Source organism: Helobdella robusta (genome assembly GCF_000326865.2).
Source record: "Helobdella robusta unplaced genomic scaffold HELROscaffold_7, whole genome shotgun sequence".
NCBI lineage: Eukaryota > Metazoa > Annelida > Clitellata > Rhynchobdellida > Glossiphoniidae > Helobdella > Helobdella robusta.
Window position 1 is genome coordinate 5,385,870 of NW_008705398.1, and position 13,932 is coordinate 5,399,801.

General features: G+C 34.1%; 2 protein-coding genes across 2 annotated transcripts; both read left to right on the forward strand.

The window, feature by feature from the left end:
- Positions 1–2,718: 2,718 nt before the first annotated feature.
- Positions 2,719–5,426, forward strand: HELRODRAFT_185172 (hypothetical protein). Its single transcript, XM_009031069.1, has 4 exons — positions 2,719–2,958; positions 3,286–3,508; positions 3,715–3,955; positions 4,133–5,426. Exons 1-4 carry the CDS (start codon positions 2,956–2,958, stop codon positions 5,016–5,018), a joined length of 1,353 nt encoding a protein of 450 aa, XP_009029317.1. The 5' UTR covers positions 2,719–2,955; the 3' UTR covers positions 5,019–5,426.
- Positions 5,427–8,562: 3,136 nt separating this feature from the next.
- Positions 8,563–12,558, forward strand: HELRODRAFT_69263 (hypothetical protein; the record flags this gene model as incomplete). Its single annotated transcript, XM_009030548.1, has 7 exons — positions 8,563–8,722; positions 9,318–9,464; positions 9,725–9,852; positions 10,316–10,450; positions 11,411–11,570; positions 11,939–12,070; positions 12,344–12,558. The coding sequence occupies 7 exons, from the start codon at positions 8,563–8,565 to the stop codon at positions 12,556–12,558; spliced, it is 1,077 nt and encodes a 358-aa protein (XP_009028796.1).
- Between the last annotated feature and the right edge of the window lie 1,374 nt (positions 12,559–13,932).

Here is a 13,932-nt window from a genome sequence, read left to right on the forward strand (position 1 = left end):
ATATGTATGTATGCATGTATGTATGTATACCAGATGGTAGTGGTGATGATGATGATGAGGATGATGATGATAGTGAGTGACTCATGGATGAAAGTGATGATTTATTACTGTTTGAGAGTATGAGCGAGTTTTTTCTAATACACCGACAACAAACATTTACATAGATGTTCTGTTTATACATACATACTTACTTACATACATACATACATACATACATACATACATACATACATACATACATACATACATCTTACTTACATGCATACATACATATATACATACATACATGATTTGTATGCATGCATGCAATTAAACATACATATATACATACATACATGAATACATACATGCACACGTACGTACATACATGCATACATACATCCATGCATACACGTACACAGAAACGTACAAACACACATGTTTGGAGCTTATTGAAATACATGTATGTATTTACACATTTTGTTTGTATGTTTTATTTGCTTACCGAAAATAATTGCTCCTAAATCTATTCTACTGATGTTACAGGCCATAGGAGAAATATTACAACTTATCCAAGAAATTTTTAAACATCTCCCAGATATTTCACAACATCTTGAAAATATTTTACAACACCTTCAAAATATTTTACATTATTGTTAACACTAAGACAAATAGAACACATTTAATTATAAATGTTGTAAAATGTTTACTGAAAACCCGTATTAGAAAAATAATATTTACTCGGTGTACAACAGACGAATCATCCGTATTATAATTTTTCGTAAATGTTTATGTACGTGTTCATACATGTGTGTGTGCATGCATGCATGTGTGTGTGTGTGTTTGTGTGTGTGTGTGTGTGTGTGTGTGTGTGTACGTTTCAAAATGTAGGCACCCGTAATTGCGCGCGATTGAAGAAATATTCAATCTTATCGCGAATCTCACACACACACTCATCATCGCATACATACATCACACATTCATCACAAACATACACACATACCTACATAAGTTGGTGTGTGTTTGTGTGTATGTGTATGCAAGTTTGTGTGTGTGTGTGTGTGTTTTAGTTTTATGATTTTTTAATATCTCCATCCGTCTGTCTGTCTGTCTGTGTGTCTGTCTGTTCTTTATTGTTCCATTGCAGTTGTTGCTTTTCATCAAGAAGCAACATTTCTCTTTCAGACAAGTAACAAAATGATGCGATGTGTTCACATACGATGGTAATACAACAACAACAACAAACAACAACAAACAACAACAACAACAACATTATGACATGAAGAATATACAACAACACAGCACCGACAATACGATATCTACAACGCATGTTAACAACACCATCAACAAAAACTTCAGCAACTAAGTTAAATTTTGACGGTAGCAAATTGATAAAATGCTTTAAATACGAGTAACTACATCCTTTTAAATAACATTAATATAATATTATAGGAATAATAATAATTATCGTGTTATTATTATTGTTAGTAGTAGTAGTAGTAGTAGTAGTAGTAGTAGTAGTAGTAGTAGTAGTAGTAGTAGTAGTAGTAGTAGTAGTAGTAGTAGATTAGTAGTAGTAGTAGAGTAGTAGTAATAGTAGTAGTAACAGTAGTAGGAGTAGTAGTAGTAGAGCAGCAGTAGCAGTAGTAGCAGGTAGTGGTAGAAGTACTAAAAAAAACAGCATAAAAAAATATGAAGCCAGCCATCGCAATGAAACTTTTCAAAAGTATTTTAGGTCAAGATGGTGAAGAAGATGGAGATGTGGATGATGGTGGGGAGGAGAAGGAGGATGAGAAATGTAATAAATTATGTTAATGTGAAGCTGTTTGAGCTGCGCCAACTCCGCAGATTCATAATGCGCTCATCTTCGTTATTCATCATCTCTACTTATTAGTTACTGTCTGCAATATATCTATGTGTATGTGTGTGTGTGTGTGTGTGTGTGTGTGTGTGTGTGTGTGTGTGTGTGTGTGTGTGTGTGTGTGCGTGATTGTAGAATTATTTATGGATGTTTTGAAGTTTTTTTCTCAGCACAACTTCGCCTCTTTGTTTGTTTTCTTAAATTTCAAAAAAAGAATGAATCGTGCCATTCGAGACGTTCAAAAGAGAAGGAGACAGACAAATTAGGGGCGTATGTCCCGTACGTACAACATCTACTCTACACCACACGTACCAACTCATTCGCTCATCTCTAATTGCTGTACGCACGCGTTTTTTGTTTCTCGAGGGTCTGTGGTTAATTCCTATTTGTAAGGACCTGCAGAGGAGTTTGGTTGTGTAGAGAATTAACGTGCCGAGTGTATTTAATGTAAAGGTGAAAGTCTGGTGAAATGATATGCACTTGCACATACGTAATATCATTCTTGTCGTCCTTTCATGACTCTTGAATTATAAACAACTGTAATCGTTCTGTGTTTTTAACTTTCTATGAATAAATTGCTGATTGGTTGGTTTGTTTATGTATGGTTTTGTGCGTGTGTGTGCGTGAGTGTGCATTACTGATACAATAGTGAATTCGTGCCTATGAATGTATTTGCATGCCTATGAATTGTTTGTCTGTATGTATGTATGTACTTATATATGTATATATACGCATATATATACGCATATATATATATATATATATATATGGTTCTTATTCTGAGTTGTATGCGTATGAATGTATGTGATGTATAAGAGCGAATGAATGCGCAGGATTGGCTAGTATATAAGGTTGTTGGAGTTCGGTGAGTAACAGCGTTTTGTGTTTGTGTCACGTGTTCTTTCTGTTCTCGTTGCGTTACTCAACTTTCAAAATTATTTCTCATTAAAACTCTTCGTGTTTGAGTGAGAGGAATTTTGAAGCCTTCTTACTTCTCACTGGCTCAAGTAATTTATAAAAAAATTTAATAAATATCTCCTCAAGTTTCCTCGCTGTCCTTTGAAGTAATTTTTTTCATATAATAACTTTGAATTTGAAGAAAGGGACCAAGAAAAATGGTTAGCTAAAATAATTTTCATAGCTTAAAATTCAATTTAATTCAAATTTCCGTTGTGATGTTGCGTTTTTAGCCGATAAGCTCGCATTTGCTTTTCATAAATTAATGCCTCACGCAGTTAGACGTATTCTCTTCCATTGACACATAAATATTATTAATGGTAGGTATCTACATTTATTGAAATATACTTCCAATGAAATTAGGCAAGCATGCCACAAATGTATGAAATGTACAAAAATAAGTTTACGCCGCTCATAACCACTGCACATTTTCAAGCAGAATGTATGCGCGTTACGTTACACGATCAAATACTACGCAATTAATACAGCGTGAATGTATCAGCGTACACGTTGGACAAGCTGGTGTGCAGATTGGAAATGCGTGTTGGGAGTTGTACTGCCTGGAACATGGCATCCAGCCCGATGGACAGATGCCCAGTGACAAGTCTGTTGGAAAGTCCGATGATTCCTTCAACACTTTCTTCGCAGAGACTGGTTCAGGCAAACACGTGCCCAGAGCCGTTTTCATTGATCTAGAACCGACCGTTGTCGGTGAGATTCTTGTTTTTTCTTTCAAAACTTTGCTACCAGCTGTACAATCATTGCATCTACTGATTGACGACACTGCTGCTACTACTATCACTTGTTAATAATTACTTGACGTGTTTTATAAACAACTTGCTCTATTACTATTGTCATTGTAGAAAATGAAACGAATGAAGATAAAAACGCTAACGAAAAGATAATTTTGTCTTAAGACGAAGTGCGTCGGGGCAAATACCGTCAGTTGTTCCATCCTGAGCAGCTGATAACAGGCAAGGAGGATGCAGCCAACAACTACGCCAGAGGTCACTACACGATCGGCAAGGAAATCATCGACCTGGTGCTTGACAGGATCAGGAAGTTGGCCGACCAATGTACTGGTCTTCAAGGCTTTCTCATCTTCCACAGTTTCGGAGGAGGTACTGGATCAGGATTTACCTCTCTTCTTATGGAAAGGTTTGCCATTTTTGCCAACAATTGCTTCAGTTAAATATTCATTAGATAGTTGAGTTTTTAGAAAAACGCGATCATAATTATATTATTAAAAATTAAGGTAAATAATTATAATAATAATTTTATAATTGATGATAATATAATGTTATAATTTTAATAATCGCATTTATATCGCCGTAGGTTGAGCGTGGATTATGGCAAAAAGTCGAAGTTGGAGTTTAGCGTGTATCCCGCTCCGCAGATATCAACGGCTGTCGTCGAGCCCTACAACTCCATCCTCACCACCCACACTACTTTGGAGCATTCGGACTGCGCCTTCATGGTCGATAACGAGGCCATCTACGACATCTGCAGGAGGAACTTGGACATCGAAAGACCCACGTACACCAATTTGAATCGTCTCATTGCTCAAGTTGTCAGCTCCATCACGGCTTCCCTCAGATTTGACGGAGCTCTGAACGTCGATCTGACTGAATTTCAGACAAATTTGGTGCCATATCCTCGTATCCACTTCCCGCTGGCTACTTACGCTCCTGTCATTTCGGCGGAGAAAGCCTACCACGAACAGCTAACAGTAGCTGAGATAACCAACGCCTGCTTTGAACCTTCCAACCAGATGGTCAAATGCGATCCACGTCACGGAAAGTACATGGCTTGTTGTCTTCTTTACAGAGGGGACGTTGTGCCGAAGGATGTTAACGCCGCCATTGCCTCCATAAAAACAAAACGAACAATTCAATTTGTTGATTGGTGTCCAACTGGATTCAAAGTTGGAATCAACTACCAACCACCAACAAGCATCCCCGGAGGAGACCTGGCGAAGGTGCAGAGGGCAGTCTGCATGTTGAGCAACACGACTGCGGTTGCAGAGGCCTGGGCTCGCCTTGACCACAAATTTGATTTGATGTACGCCAAGAGAGCGTTCGTCCATTGGTACGTTGGTGAGGGCATGGAAGAAGGAGAGTTCTCTGAAGCTCGTGAGGACATGGCTGCCCTTGAGAAGGACTATGAAGAGGTTGGCATCGATTCAACCAACGGAGATGGTGGTGAGGAGGAGGAGTATTAAACACTTTACGATCTGCTATCAGACGCGTCTGTCTACTCTTCAACAAGTATTATTCATCAACAAACTTCAGTTACTTATTTTTCTTACAAATTGAAAAGACATTATAGCTGTAACGTCTTTTAACAGTTTTCTGTTAAAAAAATAAGTTCAATTCTGTTTAATTATGTATCTTTTGCTTGTTTTTTTATGTCGTGTGGTGAAATAAATATTTATTTCACAATTTAATTGTTTGAATTGAATACATGCATCCACAAATAATGTAAGGCTTATTTTATATTTATGTTTTTGTCAAGCCTGTAATGAAACAGTCGTATTAGCAGATAACGTTTCGTCGTTGTTGTTGTCTTCCGTGGACTTTGGTTTGCTATATTCTTTCTAAAAAAAATTTATTTTCTATAAAATTAAATAGACGAGACGAGGTTACGACGTTCGCTCGGAGTGGCTGGTTTTGTATTACTTGAAGGGGTGGCGTTGATGCTAGCGCGTTTTTTTCGTTCGTTATTATCGTTTATTTCAATCAATGATCCTCCTTTGTCCAACGGGGTCCGCCGAGGCCGATGGTGTACATCTAAGCATGCTTTTTACATTCAGATTTTCCTTTTTTCTTTCCAAAAACCTTTTCTATCATCTTTGGCCAGTTTTATGGAATTCAGAATACCAACACCAGTCCATTCAGTAATGTCATCTATCCATTTCCATATCGTTTATTTATTTACCTGTACGAAATCAGCTCAAAAATTCGGATGCGACGTGAATGACAACAGACGATTTGATTGAAATTAAATCAAAAATTAACTCAAACTAGGTTGTCCGCAACATCTTTTTAAAGAAAAAAATTATCTTTACGTTTAACTTTTCTTTAAAAGTTCTCTTTATTGTATCTAAAATGATTAATGTAAACGGAATTTTATTTTCTGATTACCGAATAATTCATTCGATATAAGATGTTTTTGTCCGTAAAATTTGATTTCGAAAATACTAAAGATTAAAATTGTCTCTTGAAATTGTGCAGCTCTTCTCCTGAAACTTCTTTACCAGCTGTCAGATACCTAAACGAAAATTTGACTTACTAAGATTTGCGCGAAAAATTCGTGCTGAATTGTTTTAAAATCAAATTTGACTTTGTTTGAATATAATTAAAAAATTGTTATTAATGTTTGCTTACATTATTAAAAAGCCCTTAAAAAAATATATTCTTAACTTAATAATAAAAGTTGATTACAGATGTATATGTACGCATATCAATTGAATTTGTAATAAAATTTTTATCCAAGGCTCATTTTTTGTTCAAAAGTTTCACTTTTTCATGGAGTGTTGTCCATTTTCTGTAATTTTGAATGTGGGTGGATGCCCTATTTGAAACGTTACTGTAATGATCGTCTCATAACTGAACTTTCATTCAGAAACATCGCATATTCGGTCGGTGCAATGGTGAAAATATAGGTAAAAACAAGATTTTTTGATAATTCCAAATCGAGCAAATGTGTGTAATGTCTCGTGTGACTGAACAATGCAAAACAATGCACAGGCTCACACTCGCTTGCTTATATTTTAAAGATTGAATTATTTGAAATTGTAAGGTAACGCTTAAGTCTAATTTGTACAGGCTTTCTATTTCAATTTTTACATCCTCGTTTAAGTTTTTTAAATTTAGAAGAATATATATATATACTATATACAATACAGTGCTCCTACATTCAGGAATCAAATTAATTTTTTAAAATGTTCAATAATTCGAATTAAGTTCATAATGAACAGACTTAAAGACAAATCGCATTAAGCTGATGTGCTAGCACGTGAATTTAGTTATCCACTACATTTCCAATTGATGTGATGGGTATTGTGGAATCACTGTGTAGAAGAAAATGTTCACCACAAGGACAGACGCAAAAGCAAATTGTTTTTTGTAGAACTGAGAAGATGGAACACGATGACGACGACGTTAACATCAACAATAGCAACGAAGATAGCCAAAATGATGGAGATGAATCAGAGAAATCTCAAAATAATGATCCTGATGATAATGAAGAAAAAGATTGTGAGGAAAGTTTTAATTTTATTATTACATTGTTTAATTATAATCTGTGATTGTGAAACGTTTTACCTATCATATAATACCGTTTCAAAAGTTTAATAGAAATTTTTTCGTGTCTAAACACTCCCAGTTCTTATTCCAGTCATTATTTTGAATTGTAATTCTCATTAAACTTGATTAAACGCTACTTCTTAACTTACTAATCAGCTATTCTAAAAATACATTGTAAAATTAACAAAGTAATTTATGGAAGATGTCCAGAATTCATAGGATATATCCACGCACACTTTTAGACAAAAAGTGTAACACCGGTCCATTTTTTACAAGAAAAAAATGTCTAAGTTAAATCTCCTTTTAACTTTTTTGAAATTTTAAAGTTTTTTTGCAATAAATAGTTTAGTTTTAGTCGTAAAATCTAATTAAGTTAGGAACATTTAAATCTGATTACAAAATTTAAATTCAATTTAATTTGTTTTATGGTTTTGTATTTTAAAACAACATGATTCTAAATATTCAATTTTTAAAATTAAATTTTCTGAGCAGTTGCAGTTAGAGCACTATTTGACTACCAGGCCATCCATGATGCCGATTTGTCATTCAAAAAAGGAGAAAAAATGGCGGTTATTGGGCACAGGTTTTTAATTTAATAATTAATTAACTAATTCACTTATTTGTTGCATTTTGTAAGTTATATTTCCTTTCTTTTCTTTCATATATTTTTTATTCAAATTCAAACAAAAAGAAAGAAAGTATTTAAAATGAAATTGAAAGTAAAAATAATTAAACTAGTAAGTAAATGAAGTGATTAAATTACTTGTAATTTTTTAAGTAACTACATTATCAGATTATCTTTTCTTAAATTAAATGTAAATTACAATTTTAATTTTTAAATTAAAATGTCTATTCTTAATAAATGTAAGTAATTTATAGATAAGAATTGTAGTCTGATTTGATTGTTCTGTTTCATTTCATTTTTATTTAAATTTTAAAATTAACAAATTTTTCATTCAATAATGTCGTGCGTATAATGATGATGGCAAAGGGACGGCGATTGGTGGTATGCGATGAAGTCTGATGGATTGAAAGGATTCATACCCAGCAATTATGTCGTCATTGATGATCATAATGTTGAAACTCAAGAGTCTGTCATTTTTTTTTTAGATAATAAAAATTAATTTTTTTTTCAAGTCTCAATTTATGATTCAGTTTGAATTTTTAGTTGGATAATTCATTAATTCACTGGCTTCTATATATGATAGCATCAAAAAAATTGTCTAGTTGGTGGTTCAATACAAATCGTCGAGAGGCCGCCAAACTTTTGACGTTACCCACAAATAAAATTGGAACATTTCTAGTTAGGAGGGCAGCAGGTTTATAAACTGAATGACTGACTGACTTATTAAATTTATGCAAACTATTTAACTATTGATTGATGATAATGTGATTTTCAGAATTTTTTCATGCCAAACAGACAATCAATCGTATGCTCTCTCGGTATTATTTGAAAAGATGCCCAAAGTTACTCTGTCAACGTCTGCCTCATCAACGACAACTCCATACGATGACTACATAAAACATTACAGGATCAAAAAACATGAAAATGGCTCGTTGTACATCAGCAAGCACCTCATGTTCCCATCCCTCATCGAACTCATCGACTATTACAAAAGTATCCATCTCTTCATCTATTCATCTGTTCAACCATTTTATATTCATTGTCAATTACTTTTCATTTATTTTTTTATTATTATTATTATTATTTATTTTATTCTAACTTATTTCATTTTTCATGTTTTAACATTTTTCTTCCTCACTGTTTGTATTTATTTACTCACTTATTTGTTTAATTTTATACTACTGCCTTGCATGTTGTTACAGTTTCTGCATCTGTCAGATCCTGATTTTTAAAGAATAATAAAAAAAAACCATCCATCCTTTCATTCATCTTTATATTTTTCATTCTATTCATCCGTTCATCCATCTATTCATCTATCCTCCATTTAGCCTCCATCTTTGCTCATAAATTATATTTATCCACGTTTCTTAATTACCATTTTATATTTTTCATCGGGATTTTTTCGCTTCAATTAATAATTCACAAGCGTGTCAATCATTTAATTGAATGACATTCATAATTTATTCATGAAATTCATAATTTATTCATTAGCTTTTCGTTAATTAACAAGTACTTTGTTTAATTTATGAATTAATCTATCATAATAAATAACAAAAGCCAACTTCACTGACGACAAACAAACAAACAGGCAACCAGGGAGGACTGGTGTGCCCGTTGAGAAGTGCCTGCCCGCGAGAACTTCTCAACGTTCCTCTGAAGGACTTGGAAGTCCAGCAGGATCAGATTCAACTCATCGACCATCTTGGCTCTGGACAGTTTGGAGATGTCTACAGAGGTCAGCAGATACATTTGTTTATTTATTTTAATGACTAATTAGTAATTAGTGGATGGATGGATGGATAGATTGATGGGTGGATGGATGGAATGGATGTAAACGTGTGTGTATATGTGTGATCTGATGGTTTGATAATGTAGATGGATGTGTGAATTGATTCCATTGAATAGATGATTACTGAGCAAATGAGTTTGTTGGATGGCTTACAAAACCAATAATTAATTAATTAATTAATTAATTAATTAAATTTTTTATTGCAGCATTGATTAATGGCAAGCAGGAAGTTGCGGTGAAAACTTTAAAAACGGAATCAACAATGGAGGTGGGCAAGTTCAGGAAGGAAGCAGAAATTATGCACAACCTGAGACACCCGAGGTTAGTGGGGCTTGTTGTTTTCGTGACCTGTCAATCATCCTCTAATTAGACTGTACATTTTATAGGAGTTCATGTTCATTCATTCTTCACTGATTGCTATGATTGTGTAATTGTTTTGTTAGTAGTAATAATAATAATAATAGTAATAATAATAATAATAATAGTAATAATAATAATAATAATGGTGATGATGATGGTGATGGTGAAGATGATGGTGAGAATGATTGTGACGTTAGCCATAGTAAAGGTAATGGGTATATAAGGAAAATATTTGAGATAATAAAAAGCATGTACTCCCAAATGGTACAAACATCATATTTGCTACAACTGATAAAACCAATGATAACATTTAAGATGATGATGATGATGATGATGATGATGATGATGACTAGGAGGGGGAGGAGGAAGATGTTGATGAGTGAGGAGTTTGATAACTGACACACACACTCACACACACATCCATCAGATTGGTGCAGTTGCTGGGCATCTGCATGCAGTCTCGACCACTCTTCATCATCACCGAGTTCATGTGCGGAGGCTCACTCACGTCCTACCTCCAAGACAACCGCACTACACTCAACTTCAACAATCTTGTCGATATCGCTGCTCAGGTCCTTAGGATTAGGATTATTGTTGTTATTATTCTTTGTTGTTGTTATTATTATTGTTTTTGTCCTTGTTTGTTTGTTTGTTTGTTTGTTGTTATTATTATTATTATTATGAAACAAACTTTGTCAAGTCCAGGCAATACAAACTCGACAAAAATACAAGCAATCTCAAAAACAACCTGATGAAAAATTTTAATCATTATACTATTTTAATAAATTCTTTTGAATTATCGCCCATAGGCTTTTACAATTCCTTCAATTTGTCTTTAATTAAAATTGACTGGACCGAATATTTTCGCCAAAGTTTAATTAGCAGTGTGATACCATCATCATCATATGCGATATATTGTGATCAGAGCAATGCGTGAATCAATTTTCATAACTATCTTATCATCGCTGTACTTATTTTATTTTAAATAAAGAGCAATGATGACTAACTATGATTATTATGATTTTATTTTATTTTATTTTAATCATGACTATTTCTCTATTAATTAACTAATTAATTATTGATTTTACCCATTCAATGAAAAATAAAAGATCTGTTCCCATTGTTAGATCTCAGTTAATCAAAAACAATTACAAATTATTCTATTTTGAAGCATTTTTTAAAAATTAGATCGGTCTTTATCGGTTGGATGTTTTATTTAAAAATTCAATCGTTTTTATTTAAATCATAATTATTAAAAATAAATTTATGTTATTAATAAGTTGTAAAATTAATTTAAAGTTGATAACTTATAAATTTGGTTTGACTTTTGGTGCTTTTGTCATAATTTGGGGACGTTGAACGATTTAAAATTTGTTTAGGACCTTCATTTTGTTGAAGTTGACAATGATTTTATTGTCGAAAGTTATTTTTATGAAAGATGATGATTGTGATGCTTAGTGATAAAGGTGACATATGACTAATGACAAAGAGACAATGACAGACTAACGAGTAGACACGTCTCGCAACCACAGGTAGCAGATGGTATGTCCTACCTGGAGTCTCAAAACCCGCCATACATACACAGGGACCTCAGAGCCGCCAATGTACTTGTCGCCGGAAACAATGTCGTCAAAGTTGCTGATTTTGGACTGGCCAAACAGGTTGAAGAGGGCGTTTATGAGGGAAGTGAAGGTTAGAGCATGTTTGTTCGTTTGTTTTTTGTTTGTTCGTTCGTTCGTTCGTTTGTTCGTTATGAATTATATGCAACTACGGTCCAATATGTTTCATTTGCTTCTGTTATCTTTCATCTAATTGTTTTTTTTATATCAGAACCTAAGGTCAAGAAATTTATTTATCCTTATAAAATCAGACCACAGAGTGTAATTCTCTATTTTAATTGATGTCGTTAATGAGTGAATCTAATGAATGGTCACTAACTTTTTTTAGGTCACGTAGGATCTTTCATCTTCTTTTTTGCTGATATACATTTTCGTTATTTTTATTACTCCCTTTCTCAATGTAATTACCTTTTCTTTCGTCTGAACTGACACTGCCTGCAGTCTCGAGGTTTCCAGTGAAGTGGACGGCGCCTGAGGGTTTGAGGTTCATGTTGTTCACTGTTAAGTCAGATGTCTGGTCATATGGAGTACTCCTCTACGAGATATTTACACTCGGGAAGGTACCATACTCAGGTCTCTGAGTTGTTGGTTTGTTTGTTAGTTGGTTGGTTGGTTGTGATTGGTTGGTTGGTTGGTTGCTTGCTTGGTTGTGGTTGCTTGCTTGCTTGGTTGGTTTTTGATCGGTGGTTGTTTTGTTTTGTTTTTTCATTTGTTTGTTGGTTTGTGTTTTGTCTTGTTGGTTTTTAGTTTGTTGATCACCTTAATAATGATAAATTATGCGTCACAGTCATCATCGTCATCTTCATCATTGTCATGATGTGTGTGTGTGTGTGTGTGTGAATACAGGCTGGTCGAACTTTGAGGTAAAGACTCAGGTGTTGCAGGGTTATCGACTGCCCCAACCGTCAACTGGACACGGAGCTCTCGACGAACAGGTCTACGATGTGATGGTGAAGTGTTGGAATGAGGTGGATGTTGAGAGGCCTTCGTTTGCCCAGCTGCTCATCTTCTTTGATGAGATCATTCTTGAATCCAATTATTTTGTATCCGATCTTGACTGATTGATTGGTGGACGAGTAAATGGATAGATGGAAGAAAGAATGTAAATATGGATAGATGGGAATGTGAGTGAATAAATGATAGCTGAATTGATGGATGGATGAATAAATGTGGTAGAATGATTGACAGATGAATAAATAATTTTGAGATCTTTTTATCACGAGCCCTTTGTTATATGGGTAATTAATAGTTGTTGACTTGTTCATTCAATTTTAATTTATACATGTGATTTTAATTTATTTTTTTCAAATAAAATGATTTATCGTTGCAATCAATAACTCAACCATCGTTGCCATCGTCGTCCAGAATACTGTCAATTTTCTATACCGTCTCATCTCGTTTTGTTTCGTTTCGTTTTGACGTCGTTAAAGCATTATGCGTCAGAAGGTCGCACGGAATTCTTTAAGTCTGTTACACTGTAGTGTAAGTTATCCAATTTCGATTTCAGACAGCTGTGTTACAAGTCCGATAGTCATCCGTTTTATTAAAAAATTATGGAATTATGTATTGCGGTTATTTTGTTCTGCGTCGTAATCAAAGAATATTTGATTAAATATGTGGACTCGATGTCGCGTTGTTTAGTTTCGTGTGTGAATGTGGATGTGTCTGTATATGTGCATGTGGGTGTGTCTGTATTTGTGCGTGTGGGATTTAGATAATGGCGAGACATCCTGTGGTGATTTTATACATACGTCCCTGCGCATGTGATGTTGTTCATTGTTTTTCGTGAATTTTGAATTCCATCCATTCATCTATCGGTCATTCTTCATCGCAGTGTCTGTAAATATGGTTGTATGTAGTACGTATGTTTTTGTATGTATGTATGCATGTATGTACTTGTATGTGTTACGTGTACCTACCTACATATACAATACATGTATTTGTGTCTAGTTTGTGAATGCATGTTCTTATGTTTAACGCACACATGTATTGTGTGTGAATTGGTTTTTGATTATGTACGAAATCAAGAGTGTGCTCGTTTTGTATATACGCACATGGTACATGTTGTGAAAATGGCACACAAACGATGAAGAAACGTTATAGAGCCTCCGTTTTATTCACCACGTGTAGACCTACTTTCAATTTGGATAAGTTGGTGCACCAAATGCATCCTCGTATATTGGTTTATTCAGAAATTATTTTTTATTCTTCAAAACATTAGAGTCTGATTAATTAGCACATGCGTTGTTTATTGCGATTGTTTTGTTCTTCTTGGCAATCAAAAAAATGTTTGTATAAATGTTCGTGTATAGAGATGGCCAGGTGAAAAAAAAATAAACATGGTAAAATGGCTTACATGTGGGAAACTATAAAATGGTTTTAGAAACTTATCAATAAATAATTAATTAATGACGAAATAAATGAACCAAAAATCA